Source organism: Euleptes europaea, chromosome 13, assembly GCF_029931775.1.
Source record: "Euleptes europaea isolate rEulEur1 chromosome 13, rEulEur1.hap1, whole genome shotgun sequence".
Taxonomy (NCBI): domain Eukaryota; kingdom Metazoa; phylum Chordata; class Lepidosauria; order Squamata; family Sphaerodactylidae; genus Euleptes; species Euleptes europaea.
The window spans coordinates 48873237-48890301 of NC_079324.1; the positions used below are offsets into that span (position 1 = coordinate 48873237).

Here is a 17065-nt window from a genome sequence, read left to right on the forward strand (position 1 = left end):
ATTTTACTCAAGTAGACTACCTAAATATATGCACTTAATTCTGACAAAAATACACACGAAATAGCACATGTATAGAAAAATAATATTTTGCTTAAAAAGGGAAGAGGCTAGAATATGCAAGCTTCCAGTTGTATGTGCTTTTACTAAGCTCGAGTGATTCCTTCAAATGAATTGCAACAATTATTATTTGATCTCATCAAAACAGATGTTACTAAGGAAAAGGAAAAGCTCAGCAAGGGAAGAGCAGTAATTATGGGGGTAACATAACAAAAAAGATCTCAAATCACTTTGATGATCTTTGTATCTCTATGGCTTTGTATGCTTTATCAATCAGCATTGTTTCCCACAGTGTTATTTAAAACAACGTCTAACACTGGATATCCAACAGACTCCTTAATTATATCCTGCTTGAACAGATGTACTTACAGGTCAAGCAAATTAAGCAAAACAACTTCAGTTGGAAAGATATAAAATAAAGCACTACTAGGATAATCTTTCATCCGGGGTTTTTTTAATAGGACAAAACTACATGATATCGTTTTCATGCTTTGTTTTTATAGAACATCTCTGGAGCTGCAATATGAAGTTGACAACACAGAGATAGAAAAGATTTCCTCTCACCCAGTTTCCCACTGAACATTACCCAAGCTGTCTTTGGCTGTAGTGGGGGAAACATATAGGTATCTGTAAACATTCCTTACTGGGGCCAAAAACAGCGTGGCCCTTATTAGCAGGAAAAGTGGGTGAGATAACTAAATAGGGCCTCGTCGTAAACCACAGCCCCCTAGTCAGCCTGATCAAACTGCAAATGCAGAAGCTGCATTCTGTAAGAAAGTAAAAGGTCATTAAAAAGATAGCAAAATCATGTGCAACATGATGTTTCACTCTCAAAGATTATGCTTTCTTTGTACGTAGATTGGGCCTTCTCTGTGTCTTTTCCAACTTCTAGTCAATTTGGCAGGATTCAAGGAAGTCAGTATTTAATGCAATGAGTTCATTGTAACACAGGCATAAGAATAAGAAGTCCAGATTTGTGTCAAAGGAGACACAAAGAAAAGTATAAGAAGAGCACAGTACCCATCTTGGCAAGGCACCGTACTTCATGCTGAAGCAGAAGTGAAACTGAAGTAGATCATGGCTATGTTAGATCACCCTGATTAAAGAGTTGTGAAACTCAGACCAGAGGCTTGTCGTGTTAACTGATGAAATCACCAACCAGAAAAAAATAAACCAGGAGAACTGGTGCCTGTTGACTACTGAAACCTCTATTAAAGAAAAAATCCAGCTCTATCAGATAAGAGAAACTCTTCCTGAGTTAAACAACTAAAAGGGGCCATCTTGTGTAACAGATAACACTAACCTCAGAGCAACTCCCGATATTGCAATTCCCTCCTCTCAAAACTACCTGACCAGCAAAACCATGAAAATAGGGTTAAAGAGGGAGAGCTTTGGCCAGGGAGAGAAGGGTAATAAATGGAAATAATAAATAAACAAACAACCCCTCAAATCAGGTATGTTTACCCAACACAACTGGCTCTATTACTAAACTGCTAAACTCAAGCCAAACATACTGTTTATGCACTGATATCAGACAAAGTATAATCCCTCTGTAAATTCCTTTCTCCCCTCTCTTGCTCCCCCTTCAAATTCCTATTCCTGGAGCTTTATTACTAGAGGATTTCTAGGCCCTCTTCCTCCTACGTGGCTGTCGCAGATCTCTAAGCCACCCTCCTCTCTCCTTTCACCCAGCTGCCACCCCTCTGCCCCTGGAAAGCTTTTGTCATAGCCTTATAAAAGAACCACCACACTACCCATCACTCTCTTTCATCCACTGATAAGCTCCCTTTAAGGGTCCCAGATTAGCAGCCCTCCTTCTGTTCCATCTCTCCATTCTTTAAGCAATTATCTTCTCTCCCTAACATCCTGAACTGCCACTGTTTCCCCATCCCATAGCAGTTCTCACTTCCTCTAGGTTCCCCAAGCATCCCCACTTGCCCAGGCTTTCAGGATGCCCCAATCCTGGTTGGCCTTCCTTCATTCTCAACCAATCATGTGGAGGGAGTCAATTACTCTTCTTTCATATATTAAGTGTCTGTTGGGCTGGCTCCAGTTGGGTATTTTTTGCTGATCATAAGATCTAGCAAGCCATTTCCTCATACCTTCTCACCCATGAAGCGCAACTTTCTCAGCTCAGCCCTCGTGTAACAGCTGGAATGCCTCCCAGAACTCTGTTCCTGGGGGTCCCAGGATCCAACCCAAGGTGGACCATTCAACTGTCTGAACTGTAAGTAAAGTTATCTCTTTTCCACCTTTTAATATATCGCTTTATAGTCAATAGAAGTTAATCCTTGATTTTAGAACTGTCTCCTCTCCTTTTCCTAAGGGTATATCCCACACACACATTTGTTTATACATACAAAGGGCCCAGATACCGATAAAGTGTGTGCATGAATGCACATATCTCCTTATTCTGTGTGACACAACCACAAAAGTAGACACCTCATTTCTGGAACAAAGTTATACAGGATTTTGCAGCCCATTTGTTACAATTCTGGCTTAGGCCTTTTACACATATTTCCAGGGACCATTCTGGATTTTAAATTTTCAAAAATATTCCCTCTTTAATTTGTTCTTCACCCTATATTATTGCAGACCACTTTTAACTGAGCATGACCCTAATTACATTGAAAGCAGGTCAACATATCACATTATCCACTGTGCAAATCTATGTGCATAAAGAAAGAAATTAGACCCTGATCTTAGTTAATGAGGTGTATAAAGAATAAAAATGAAGAACAAAACTCCAAGATTTAATGCTGCTGTTCAAAGACAAAGTAAACATGCTTGAAATTTAAGCATGGCTAACGCAAAAATAATCTGCACAGTTTATTTGTCTCTTAGAAGACAAATATGTTATTTGTCTCTTAGAAGACAACATATTGCTTAAAGATTTATGTTCTTTAACAGAATAAATCAAGAAGATAGCAATAATTATTGGTTCAAACAGAAAACTGTATCTTCCGAGGTAACAGTTGATCTGTTTGCAAAATTAGCTATGCTTTCGTTCATATGATGACTGTCTACAACACAGACATTAGCAATGAATACTTTTAACAAAGATCTCAGAGGAAGTTAACTTAGATTTACTTTACACAGTTATATGACCTCATTTCACTAGAAAAAGGATTCCCCCTAAAGCAAGCATATCTACTACTGTAAAAGATACAACTCAAATTTCCCCAAAGCATAGCAAAAAACCCTCCTGATTAGATTTTTCCCTTGGGCAACATTTTTTTCAAAGTGCATTTTTTAATGATTGTTTAATTTTCATATAACTAGAATATAAATTCTTTACGTACTACCCTGCTGCTGCTTCAGATACTGTCTTATTTTCACTGAAAAAACCTAATTACACGGTTCAGTAACTTGCCTGTGCTAACAGTGATTTTATTTACTTTCAGAAGTTGGACCTCAGTTCACTCTCAACACTCTAACTAATCCCAGCCACATTTAATAGCTCTCTCAATCCCTTTCAAGTGTTTAGATTACAAGGGTTACACGAAGACACTGAAACAATTTCCCCACAATTTGCATTTATTTGTTGATGAATTCAATACATTTTTTTTGGTTCTTTAATGTATGTAATTACCTATTACACACAAAATCTCATCTCAATATAGGTATTATTTAGGTAAAAAAAATAAATGGTAAATTATGGTTTTACAGTATTTTTGTAAATAAATATAAACTGGGAATTAAACAGCTCCAAGTAAGAGGTAAAAGGTCTTACCAATTTTCACCAGTTCCCCACTCCCCCAGCTGTCTCCTCCCACACTACATTACCCACCCAGAAGATCTCCTGATCCTCAAGAACATCTTTCACAATGGCAACAGCATGAAAGTAGAACAAGGATCTTTGGCTCCAAGTCATAATATAGAAGAAACACAGCATTTATTTTAAGTATAGTATTTTAAGCTACAAAATCTGATGTACCGAATTAACGGCTATAAAGAAACACCCTTTAATGGGCAGGAATTTACGTGGAGCCTCTTTGACTGGATCAAATGCAATAGACGTAAGCACCTGAAGATCCACACGTAGACACCAGGTCAGGAATCTACGGATTATTGGCGGATTTAAGAGGAAAATCCACTGGAAGAAACTTTTGATGCAGAGATAGCTAGATATTGAAACCTCCTGAATTTGTTTTAAGATTGCTCTTGGTCTTAGGTATGAAGACCATGATCAATGCTGGACTGAAGAAAGAATATATTTAGTGTAATTTTCTCCTGTTTTTCTCCCCAGTGGAAATCCCAAGACACATACAAAAATATAATTTAAACAAGTTTTGATAAAGCAGTGAATTAAAAAAATAAGAAACAAGTACACCATGGGCTGGCATCTAGTGGTTGGTCTCCCATGGGCACAGGCTGCAAGACACACAATTCTGGTGGTCTCATCTCTGGGGAGAAAGATGTGCAACCCCTTCAACTCAATGACCACCAGCCACAGATCATTGGACAGCCTTCCCTTTGCACCACTAGCTCTGGCTCACTTCCTCTCATGGGGGAAGGATGAAGACTTGGAAAATGGAACAGACATGTTAGGAGATAAAGAGGTTAAACCGTTCCCTAGTGCTGCTTCCCCAGCATAATTCATCACTAACGGCTGATTTATCCTTAAAGGAACAGTTCTTCCACGGTAAATATAATCTCAGCCCAAGACTGCTACTACAAATCAGCACGCAACATATGCACATAGATATACTTTCTCCGGGCATTTCTATCGCACTGGTTGAGAAGAATCTTGTGAATAGGAAGTAAGGAAATCTTTTACCACTCTGTAAACCATTCTAAATCCTATGAAGTCTCCTTGTGCAACCCAAGCTTGTACACACTGGAAATTACATATTTAATTAGAAATATGCACAGATGACCAACTCCTGCTCCCACAGTTTTTGGATCAGTATCTGGACACAGGCTACGTTGTATCTACTGCTTTCAGACAGTTTAAATAAAAACAACATGTATAATATTAACAGCAAAAAGTGCTAATTGTATCCCGCAAAGGCATATAAGGATTCAGGCAAATCCATCATACGTTACCGGAATGTAACCTTCAAATGGTTTTAGAGGAATAAAGCCAATCAAGACATCTTCCATTAAATTAAAGATCTCAAGTTCATGCACATTAAATGAGTACTAATATTTCCAAGAAGCATTTAGGTCAGAAGAAGCATGTGCACAGAAGTTCTTCCCTGTGACTGGGTAAAAGTATCCTTGATTTTAGATAATGCATCTTTTTTAAAAGGACATGTTAGTTACCAATCAATATATTCAAATGTAACAACACAACCCTGCATGTTAAGCAAGCAGCCTCATATCAACACAGTGATTCTAATCCAGCAGGGCTATGACCCCCCCCCCAGGGGGGGGGTCTGGAGGGAGGACAAGAAAACTAAACTTATGTGTCTCCCATTTATTTTGTTCTGAGCCAAAGTATAAAAAATAACAACAAAATTCATTTACAACGTTTTTTTTAATGAGGACACCAGTTTAGCTTCCTTTCATTATTCTATGTTGGGTTCAACTGAAGAGAAACTCAACAGCAAATCAGTCTACTACACAGTTTAGTTTGTGAACTAGTTTTATATGGCTGCAGTATAGAGTATGAACCTGCAAAACAGATTTAAAAAACTAGTTTCAGGCTATGAGTTCAGTATACTTATGGCTCTCCACACCATCAAAAACACACTCAAGCCTTCTGAGTCAAATGAACACTAAGGAGCCACCTTCCTACTGTGCATGTGCATAGAAATTCTGCCCAGTAACTGGGCAAAAGCTTCTTAGGATATTAAGTTTAGTAGATTCCCAGCTCTACCTTCAACTTCAGCCCCAGTTGAATACTGGGTTTCTCTGGGTTTCATCGCTGAAGGCAGGAAGAGCTCAGTACAGAAACCAAGTATCTGAGAGGGAGGGAGGTGTTCTGCACTTGATAGTCAGTGACTGGCAAAAATCCTGCATGTCAATTTTTTGTTTTGCAATTAACAGTAGCAGCTGCAGCAGGGACTCTGCTGTGTATCAAGGATTGCTCCATTTCAAAACTTCCTAAGGAGATAATTGTAAGGAAGTATCGGGGGCATTTCCTTCTCAGCATTAGAACAGAAAGGCATCCTTGGCTGACGGAAAGTCCAAAAGCATTATTCCCATCCAGGGAGGGTCGACTATCAATCAAGAGGAGCTACAGCACCTGCTTACAACACCCTATACCCACAGGTATGTATAAGCCAAGGCCACTGGGATGATCTTAGAATGCCTGACAAACATAAAGGAAGATGCCCATATTGCTGTCTTACAAATGTTGTTGACAAAACTATTGGTGTCAAAAGCTGCTGACTCAGCTGTACTTCTTGTAGAATGAGCCACAATGTCGTCTGGAGCCTTCTTCCCCAAAGCTTAAAATGCATTTTACATGTAGGTGTCTGAAGACAGTGATGCTGTCCTCTGCCAAGGCCTGCCTGTGGCATAAAGCCTGTTTCATGCAATCCTGAAGAAAAGAGAGGACATGACAAGTGAGCTCCAATGGCTGGGATATTATTTCTTCTATATCACCTCATGAAGGCTTTTCCATGTCTTGTCACTGATTGCTGACAGATGGTCTTCATGAGGATAGCATCCCTTGAGCGACCACAGAAAAAACAAAAACTCTTTCAGGACCACTGAAGCAACAAAAGGGACTTAAAACAATCTGAATAGTCCAGCAGATAAAAAGACCTAGGTTTTTAGTGAGTCCAGTGCTAAATGGGGAAGGGCAAAGGACCATTATTCCTTGATCTGCTCTCCAAAAAATAAAATCTGGTAAAGTTAATGGCTAGTCTGATCTCTAGGGAATACCTAGATCTGCTAGGTTATGGAACAGAGCCTTTTCAGCAGTGGCACCTATTCTACGAGCAGCATCCCCAGGGAAGCTCATTAAACTACTTCACTGCCTTCTGTCACTTAGCGGAAAACTAATTCAGAGGTTGGATCTGATTTTATGTCATTCCCACTCCCATTTCCATTCTACAAAGGACCATTGACTAAATAGGAATGTAGTGAAACATCTGTTCCTTAAAATCCGTTGTTCTGGGTGCCTGAACTTCAAAGGTTAAGCCATGGTGATGCTCCATTTACAGCATACTCTCCTGTAAGCTGTATGGCACTGATTCTATTCTCCTTTAGGTGCCAGGTAAAGACCAAAGACCACTTCATTCTCCGAAGCCTTTGATGACAGATCAATTTTACTACTGCTACTGTTCTGAAGAAATTTACTAAACTTGTTATTTTTGATACTGTATTTTTATGTCTTAATAATGGTTAGTTACGTAGGAGACTATAAAACCTTTAGGTGGTTGAGGAATCCTTTCGCTCTACTGACTCGGTTTTCAATTACCGTATTTTTCGCTCCATAACATGCACTTTTTTCCTCCTCAAAAGTGAGGGGAAATGTCTGTGCGTGTTATGGAGCGAATGTGCGCACAGAGCCGGCTGGGCGCACTGGAACGACGCCTGCCGGCTTTCCCCGCCCACCTCCCAGCTGGGAGGCGGGCGGGACGCACAGAGCCAGCTGGGCACGCTGGAACAGCGAGCAGCTTTCCCCGCCCGCCTCCCAGCTGGGAGCGGGCTCGCGTCGTTCCAGCGCAAGCCAGCTTTCTCCGCCCCAACGGCCAGCTGGGGGGGGGGGTGTTATGGTCAGGTGCGTGCTATGGAGCGAAACATACGGTATATGTTTCTTATTTTTGACTCATTGTCTGTGGTTCTTAAGATTTAATTTCATGCTTTTTGTTTATGGTTTTACAAAACATTCTACTGTTTTTTATTATTATTATTGACTGCTGTTATTTGTTGTTCTTTGTTTTTTATTATTTGTTTTATAATTTTAAAAATGGTAAGCCAGCCTAAGTGCTCTGCATGGCAGAGTAAAAACCTTCTAAAAATAAACAGTTGTGATACATTTTTTTTATTAAAAAAAACACCTAAAGTCTATGCTCATGATCTTTTAAAACTATGATATTTTAAAACTAAAACTATGACTTTCTGTCAACCACACCAGTCTGAATCCAAAGCCTCTGTTCCATTACTTGAGGAGTCTACTACCGTCCAAAGAGTCCTACCATCACAGAAAGATTTTTTATTCATGGAAGGGAATCCTGGGATCCAACCCAATGAGTTACAGCCAGCTTTTCTATATAACAGAATAAACCAAGGCAAAAATACATTAAAAATGCAAAAGTCAAGCATTATAAAACACACACAAAAACTATTGTCATATTACTGTGTACATTATGAGCATTTAGACTAGCAAACAGCCTGGACATGTACTTTTCCATGTAACCAGAGAAACATTGCTCCACCCAGCAACAACAGGCCCGCTTGCTCTTAGAAAGTTTTGGGCACTTCATCTTGAGTGCTTTTACTTCGCATCCTTACATGTATCTAGTTAAGAGACAAATAAAGCCTTAATTTCATAATTACTCTCCTAGGCAGATATAAATTCCGTAGTGCAAAAGACATGCAGGATGCATGCCAGCTGGTTTCGGATTGTGCTCCTGGGTAGCATAAAAGCTGTCTTCAGTTGTAAACAGATAAATTATACAGAGACGTAGTAACTCGGGAGCAGAGCACATACTTTGTATGAAGAAGCTCCTAGTTCAGTCCCCAGCAACTCCAGTTAAGGGTTTCAGGTAGCCTAGCTGGGAAAGACCTCTGCTTAAGACCATGAAGAGGAAGTGACAGAGCTGTCAATACAGTGCTAGGTGGATCAATGGATTCACAATATAAGGCAACCTGGTATGCTGCTGTTTAAACCTGGGTCCCCAATGTGACACTGACCTACACTTTTTTTGGCATCTGCCAGCTGTTTTTGGTGGCAGGGCCAGAAGGGGCTTTTGCCCCACAGGTGTTCTGATTGGCTGTGAAGATTTTTAAAACATTGATTTTGCAACAATTGCCATCACAGCACAAGGATCTTAAACAAGGAGCTTCTGCCTGAAATGCTGAAGAGATATAATTGGAGTTATGCGTAACCTCACTCCTTGACAACCTGTGGCTGACTCCAACTCCTGTGGCAGCTATTTTGTGGTTGCACCCACCACCCTGTAGATCAGAATTCCAACGGTGCCCACAGGCTCAAAAAGATTGGGGACCCCTGGTTTAAAAATATGTGGGCCAGGATCTAAAGAATCTTCCAAATAATTCTGTCCTCTCAAGGAGTTTTTGAAAAGCAGCCCCTCCCCAACCCAGTACCGTAGGGGAAGCCATTATTACAACAACTTTCCAAACCGTGGGGTGAGAGTCTGCTGTTCCATGAAATATGGCAAATACTCTTCAGATCCCTGCCATGAATTTGAAGGAACTCTGGCTGAAATAAGTAGCTTGAATTGGCATTTTCCATAGTGCTTTTATTGCAAATTAATTTAAAGTAATCCACTATGATTAATGTGAGTGAGAGCTTCAGAAGAGCACTATGAATCAGACCAAAACAACTCTTCTTCTGATGCATTTATGCATTGTGTACATTCAACGTTGTACACATGCAAAAACACGAGGGAATTTTTCTGTTAGTCAGACCTTTTACTAGTCTGCAATAAGCTCAAAAACGTTTTAAAAAATTCCTTTGTGAACTCCCAGTTCTCATTTCCTGAAAGAGGAAGGAAGCTAAATATATACATATGGAATGCACAGGAACTGTACTGCAAATGGCAAAGAAATAAGATGTCCAGGAAATGCCCAGTAAACTACACAGAGGCTATAACTCTCACCCAACGACAGCTTATGCTACTCTAAGATGTCAACCAGATGTTAGAGTTGTATTAGAAGACGGATACTAGCATTAGGATTATACTGCTAACAAAGCACAGAATACAGTATTTTGAGCTAGCACTCTCTGTAGTACTGATGGAGAAGATAAAAATGTATGACCCAGATGGATACAATTGGGTATATTCACAAACCTAAAGAAATAATATGTTCAATTTCATAAATATGCCAAATAGTACAAAGTTATATGTTAGATAAATTCTGAACAATGTATTTTATTGTTGTGAAAACAGTCAAATATGTTTAGGGTTGGCAAGAATGTACTGCATGTATTCCAAGTTTTCTCAAAATCTCCACCACCAGCACCACCAAAATAAATTTACCAACACCACAATAACTCCTTTTTTCCCATTCATGTCTATTTTGTCCTGGTGCTCCCAGATCTCTCTACTATCAAATTTATTTCTAAGACTTTCCTTTTTTTCCTTAGGAGACATATTTAGCAAAAAGATTTTCCATTATCTTATGTAAATCTCAGCCAGTGACAGGTGCTTTCTTTTCCTTTCTTTGAGATGGATTACACTCTACCATATGAAGTGCCAAAACACAAACTCATATACACAATGACAAATTCAACTCCCTAGATATCACATGATTTTCAATTCACAGCTAACTCTGGAAAAAGTAAGTACTATAATTCAGTTACTTAAAGCATTACATGTAAACTAGGGACTCCTTTTTACAGAAGCAAAGGAGACAGTAAGCTGCAATTTCCATCCAATAAGATGATCACTGAACACACTTAAGCCCCAAACCTTACTTGAAATATTAAATAAACTACATTTCATAAAAGAAAACATATTATTAAAGCTTAGCTGGGTAAGTAGGAATGTCACCCATGCCTCTACTCTGAACAGGTGCCTCATAAAAAATTAACATCCATGGAATCGCTTGATGCAGCACTTCTGAGCCATCTCTTTAATTATACATGAATGCATTGCTACCTGCATAAAATAGGCCAAGAGGCACACAGAAATCATCCCTGTTCTGAGATTTCTCAGATTCCCTTGCCAAGTAAACAATCTGGTATTCATGAAGACATGCATCTTGTAAGGACCCATGGATGATAACACTGGTATGTTACAGAGCAGGGTAAAACAGCTGCATGCTAAACTTCCATAACCACAGTCCCAACATAATGCAGAAAGCAACAGCAATTAGGCTTTTCAGAATACAATGTCAGCTTTACTACAATATGTCATTTATTGCCTTTTGGGTGTTCTGACCATGCTGATTACAGATTAAATGTTTATTGACCTGTAACAATGCTTTATATCAAACTCTCCCAACAAATAAAATACACAGTGCACAAAACACTAAGCAAGGAGTCATTTATAGGATAACAGCATTGAAAAATCTAAACATATGAACCAAGAGCAGTTAAGCTAGTGGGTTTTAAAAGGACAGAGTAGATCAGGGGTCCCCAACCTTTTTGAGTCTGCAGGCACATTTGGGATTTTGACACAGCATGGTGCGCACAGCAGCAAAATGGCTGCTGTAGGAGGTGGAGCCACCCACAAAATGGCTGCCACAGCTAACTTCAGTAACACAGTGTAGATACGTGTGATGTGGTGGCAGCAGCTGCTGCCAAAACAACATTTTTTAAAAATCTGCATAGCCAATCAAGTCTCCAATAGTCAAGCTAAAGCTTTGCTGGACAAAAGCCCTACCTGGCCCCACCCACTTCCTAAAAATACTTGGTGGGCGCTTGAAAAGGTGTTGTCGGGCACCATGGTGCCCACAAGCACTACGTTGGGAAACCCTAAAGTAGATCATGAAGATGGCAGTTCAGCAAATCTTACACATACACCTCGCTCATTTTGGGTCCCATTTTTCAGCAGAAGTGTACACTAAAAATATTTAAATAAATAAGCCACTACAGTAATTCCTGATAGACCAAAATACATGAGACAATGTCTACCTGGGAATTTTTGGCATAAGGACAGGCACTTCCCTAATCCACTTATGCTGGCAATTTCACTACGCATTAATACTGCACATCGAGATATTTGCCTCATTATAACTGTAGTCATGCACTGTTACGCATAAAGCAGTTGGGCAGAATGCATCCAGCACAGCAAGCCTCAGGTGACCCAAGCATAGGTTGCTCCCGAATGGGTCTCATGTTCACTCTAGTCAGAGTAATTTGACAGTAGTCAAGAGGGGTAATACATCTCCCTGAAGTCTAGATAATGCTTAGGGTTTTATAACTCTTCTATGGAGTTTCCTAAATAGCTTTGTGAGGGGGAAAAGCAACATTTAAAAAGGTGAAGGACCGACATTGTTTAGAACTTTAGGATAACAGAATGGACATGTGCAGCCCACTCCTGGGGGTGGAGGGTTGCACAGTGACCAAATGCAACAGAGACAAAAAAAAAAACATTATTAAACTTAAGAAATAGAAGAGGGGCAAAAAAGCCCCATTTCCTTTATCAGAGCTACGCCACCAAAAAAGGTGGCTAGCCACACCGCCGCAGGAGGGGGTGTTCCCAGGACAAAAGGGGCTAGGAAGCTGCCTAAAGGCAGCTCCGCCCACCAGGAATGCCTCCCGGGACACCGCTGCGGGGACTTGCACCAGATGGACACCAGCAGGAGGCTGCGCTGGCAGGGGAGACTGGTGCAGCTCTGCGGTACCCAGGCACCAGCGGAAATGTCCCCCATGCCGGCATAAGTGTCCATTATCACAGGATAAATGGGCACTTACGCCAGCAAGGGATCATGTTGGCTCCTAAGCCAATTCAACCCCGATTAGGAATGCACCCTTAATGAGTTAAAAGATTACCACAGAGTAAACACCTCACTATGTCTTTTTGGACAGACGTAAGTGAAGTTTACATACAGAATTGTTGGTCAACATGTTTTTGGATACTTCATCTGTATATTTTAACTCAACAGATTTAAATTTAAACATAGGCACCGATATATTAGATGTATATCCACATCTAATTCATTTCTAACCTAGTATCTCTTAAATTTAATCCTATTGCACATCTTTGTGCATACAAAGTCTGAAGACAAAGTAATACAGAAAAAAAGCTTTCATCACAAAATCAGAGAATTCTAAGATGGAGGGGGGGTGAAGAAAAGACTTACTGTGCAGTTCACGATGTATCACATCTACTAAGTTAGGTTCATCTCCCCACCAGAAAATCCATAACTCCTTACAATCCGGCTTGACATCACGACGCCAGACACACAGCAGATTGGCCTGCAGACAGCGGATGAAGCTCAGAAGAATTGGATCATCTTGAGCAGGGGCTGAGATAATAGGGCCACAGTCTCCATGGCCTTCAAAGTTATACCTACGCCACTTGATGCCTGTGAGTTCCGCCTGCAGGAAACAAAATTGAAATTTATTGAAACTCTGTTAGGGAAAAATTGCATATAAATTAATTTCTAAGCAAAAATCTTAACTTCCCAGGTTTATTTTACTGTAAAGCAACTGCAGTCTGACTCTGGTGTTCCAAAAGAGCTGTTTAGTAAATTTAGTTTACTTTAGCCATGGCTCAGTGGTAGAGCATCTGCTTGGCATGCAGAACGTCCCAGGTTCAATCCCCAGTGCTAGGCAAATAGGTGATGCGGAAGACCTCAACCTGAGGTCTTTCACAACACCTATGGAGAGCCGCTGCCAGTCTGAGTAAACAATACTGACTTTGATGGACCAAGGGTCTGATTCAGTATAAGGCAGCTTCATGTGTTCATGTGTACACACTTATAGAAAAATTAGTATGCATTGTTAAGAGCTCCTTTAGTATTTCATTATAGTTTTTAAAAAGTTAATGTCATTGTTTCAGAACAATTTTTATTAGTGTTTTAAACACCTGTTGTCAACTGTCTGTTGATGATTAAAATATCCTTTTTGTTGTTTTATAAAGTTTTAAAATCCTGAATCAATACTTGATTGATCAATCAATCAAACTGTTTTTGGCCAGAAATGCCCATTCCTACCTTACTCTGAAATCAATGGAATAAGAGCTTTGCTTTGAATGGACTGTTCCTTAAAATAATTCCATTTTTAAAAAACAAAACAGGCCCTATTAGTGCTCCTCATTAAACTTTCAGTACCTCTTTAAAAGTAAAAGAGTATTGATATTTATGTAGCACAAGTTCAAGGTTAATCCTCCACAAAATGAATAGGGAGAAGCTTTAGGGGAAAAAACAGGGCATAATTCCATGGAGTCCTCCTTTAGAATTTACCATGCTTTGGATGTAGATACAATTTCATGTAACGAAGAAGCTACAGAAATAAGGTACGTGAAAACCCAAATGTCTAGCAAATGCAATTTCATTTTCAGCGACATGTTGCTATTGACAGTACTGATTCTATCACTTAGTCCACCAAAATTCCAAAAACGACTATTGCAAACAACATGGGATGAACTGATCCCCAGACTGGCTATGGCAGCTATTTATTTCATTACAAAATGGAAGTAGAAAGACTCTTAAGCTACTTCGTTAATTTTTTTTTTATTATTTTTCTTCATTTCAGTTCAATTTATAACATTATGACCTATTCTGAAATTACATTTTTAAAACCACTTGGTTTTGTAATGCTTCTTCATCAATTTCCAAATACATGCAGCTGCTACTGGCATACCCAAGACTAAAAGAACAGGATTACTACACAGACTGTTCATATTTTAAAGAAAATGTAATTTCAGAAATCTTGATCATTTGAGACTACTAACTCTGTTTGAAAGTAGAAAAAACGTTTCAGAAATCATTTGGTATATTAGGGAAAACAGAAAGCAGTTCCATTCAGAGTTCTTTTACACTTATTTATATTCTGCCTAGTGATGGAGACAAATTTGCGAAACAGATAAATGATAATTCATGTGCATTCACTCTAATTCATTATGTGAATTATTAAATTGGTATATATCCAATGGCTCCATTCCCTGGCACATCCACTATATTCTTCATAAATATATGCCCCAATATGGGAAGAGTTAAGAGCAAGATACTAAGACAATATAAATATCACAAAGAAACTCGACGGTAAAATTCCTACCATCACCAATGAGCAGAGGAGATTTAATTTTGTACTATGACCAGAGGTACTAAAAGAACAGAGACAGCTTTAGCTTAACTTGTGTGGCCTCAAGGACTTCCATCTGATCTCCTTCCATCTCTAAAACATCTCAGGAAGCAGTGAGGCAGGGTACAATATATTTCCAATTGCAGGACATCACTAAACAAAATGGGAGAAAGGAAACCATACTCGACTTGTCTTGTGGTGGAAGAAGGCTCTGGAGGAGAACCAACCACAAAAATTAAGGGTACCCTCTTTATTCACCTTGGGATACTATTCTCACAAAACCAGTCATTAACTGGACTGTATATTTTAAGTTTTACAACCCATCTCACCAAATAATTTGAATAGTCACACATGCACATTCCTTCTGCCAGTACAGAACTTCTTCACATGTTGTTCTTTCCCCTCCCCCAATTTTATATAGTTTGCCCTAAAGTACCACTGGTATTAACACAGTGCTGCAATACACTAGAGATCACATGCCCAGATCTCCAGAGGCTGATAGAAAAGGATCTGCATGAGGAGAAAATATGGTTTGTCATTCAGGTCCTTTTCAAGAGTAACTGCTGCTCTCCCCAAGAGAACCACCTAGTAACAAATCTCATGGCTGCAATGTACTGTCTGGCACTGAATGTCCTGTTAGCTGAAGCATTTCTTTCCCTATGCCTGCATCCATTCCCTCATTTCCTCTCTAGACAGCATCACACTGCTCCCATTGTTCAACAGCAGCTCCTTTGCTAACTTCTGTCAGATATTTTTCCTTTCCAGGATTTTAGCTACAGCAATCGAAAGCTCTTCTTCCTCCTCAAATAAAATGGATTGCTGAAGGAACAGACGTTTGGTAAGAAAGTTAAGGCTCATATGCCTCAACTCATTGTTAACAGAAATCACAATACAAAGGAACCTTAAAAGCTAAGCTTTCAACAACATAATTGAGCCATTCCCATTCCAAAGGTCACTGCAAATCACAAGTTTGTATTACAATCTGACTGCTCTCCTGGCATTGCCATGTAGGTTTCTGACTGCTCTGATTGTTACTACCATCCTACATTTAGTGTTTTGTTTTTAAGTAGAGTGTTATTTAATGCTTACCAATCAAATTTCCAGAACAATTGTTTTAATGTCCCAGTTATACTAGGTTTAAGCTTCAACTACATTCACTGCCTACTATGTCATCAACATTATTATTTTACATATACAGTGTCAGTAGCCTCTTATTATTCTTGCATTCTTTTCAACTGGAGATATTAGGAATTGAACCTGGGATTTTTCTGAATACAAAGTGTACCTCCACCATTGCACTATGGCCCCTCCCCTATTTCTCCACATTCTGCTTAAGATCACTCCAGTGGCAGTATGATTCTGAATGAAGCCAAGTAAAACATCACAGCAGACACCTATATTGCCTGCTAGCACCACCTATGCAAAATGCAAGACAAATATTTCAAAATATTTCACCTTTATGGTCAAACTGAAACTTAAGGCTCAGAAGTAAAGCTACACTTCAAAAATTCTATCTTCAAGAAAAAGTAGAGCTCTACATAATTGCACTACCCAATACCCCTACAGCTCCTTGATAAGCAGTTAACTCACCTCCACTTAAAGGTTATTCATGACTTCACATTTTAATGCTGATACTACAATCAACGCAGTATTGACCTAACCAGATTCCGTCATCATGTGAGTGCCCAAGTTCAGCACTCTAGCTGCATATAAGTAACTTGCAGCTTTACACACTGTCAAAATAATTTCAGAACTGGCACAGCCTTTTCCAGGGTTTTACACTCTAAGAAACCTCTTTCAAATTCCTCTAACCACTACACAGACAAACCCTATAAGTATCTTACAAGGTTGTTACTGCCAATTTAAACCAAAGCTGAACTATGTGATCACGTTATGGAATACATTATGCATAATTTTCTCGCAAAATGCTGTATCGGTAATTTGGAAACATGAGAACTCATAGTATTTCAGAATCCATCTGGCTCTTTCTACACAGAAATGGGGGGAACAGAGTTAAGATGCTTGCTAAGTGCTATATGCAGCCAACCAACATAACTTGGTAGAAGACTGAAGGTATCATTGTACAAGGTTCAGGGCTAAATCTCCCCCTTCATCACTGAGGGTTATGTGCTCAAAGACCACTGCCTCCTAGGACTAAAATCCACCTAA

General features: G+C 39.4%; 1 protein-coding gene across 1 annotated transcript in view; it reads right to left on the reverse strand.

Annotated features, from left to right (window-relative positions):
- Positions 1–17065, reverse strand: part of MED13L (mediator complex subunit 13L) — a 213554-nt gene that overhangs the window by 170311 nt on the left and 26178 nt on the right. Inside the window, exon 2 of the mRNA XM_056859322.1 lies at positions 12952–13189. Coding sequence (XP_056715300.1) covers positions 12952–13189 — 238 coding nt within the window. The remainder of the gene's footprint in view (positions 1–12951; positions 13190–17065) is intronic.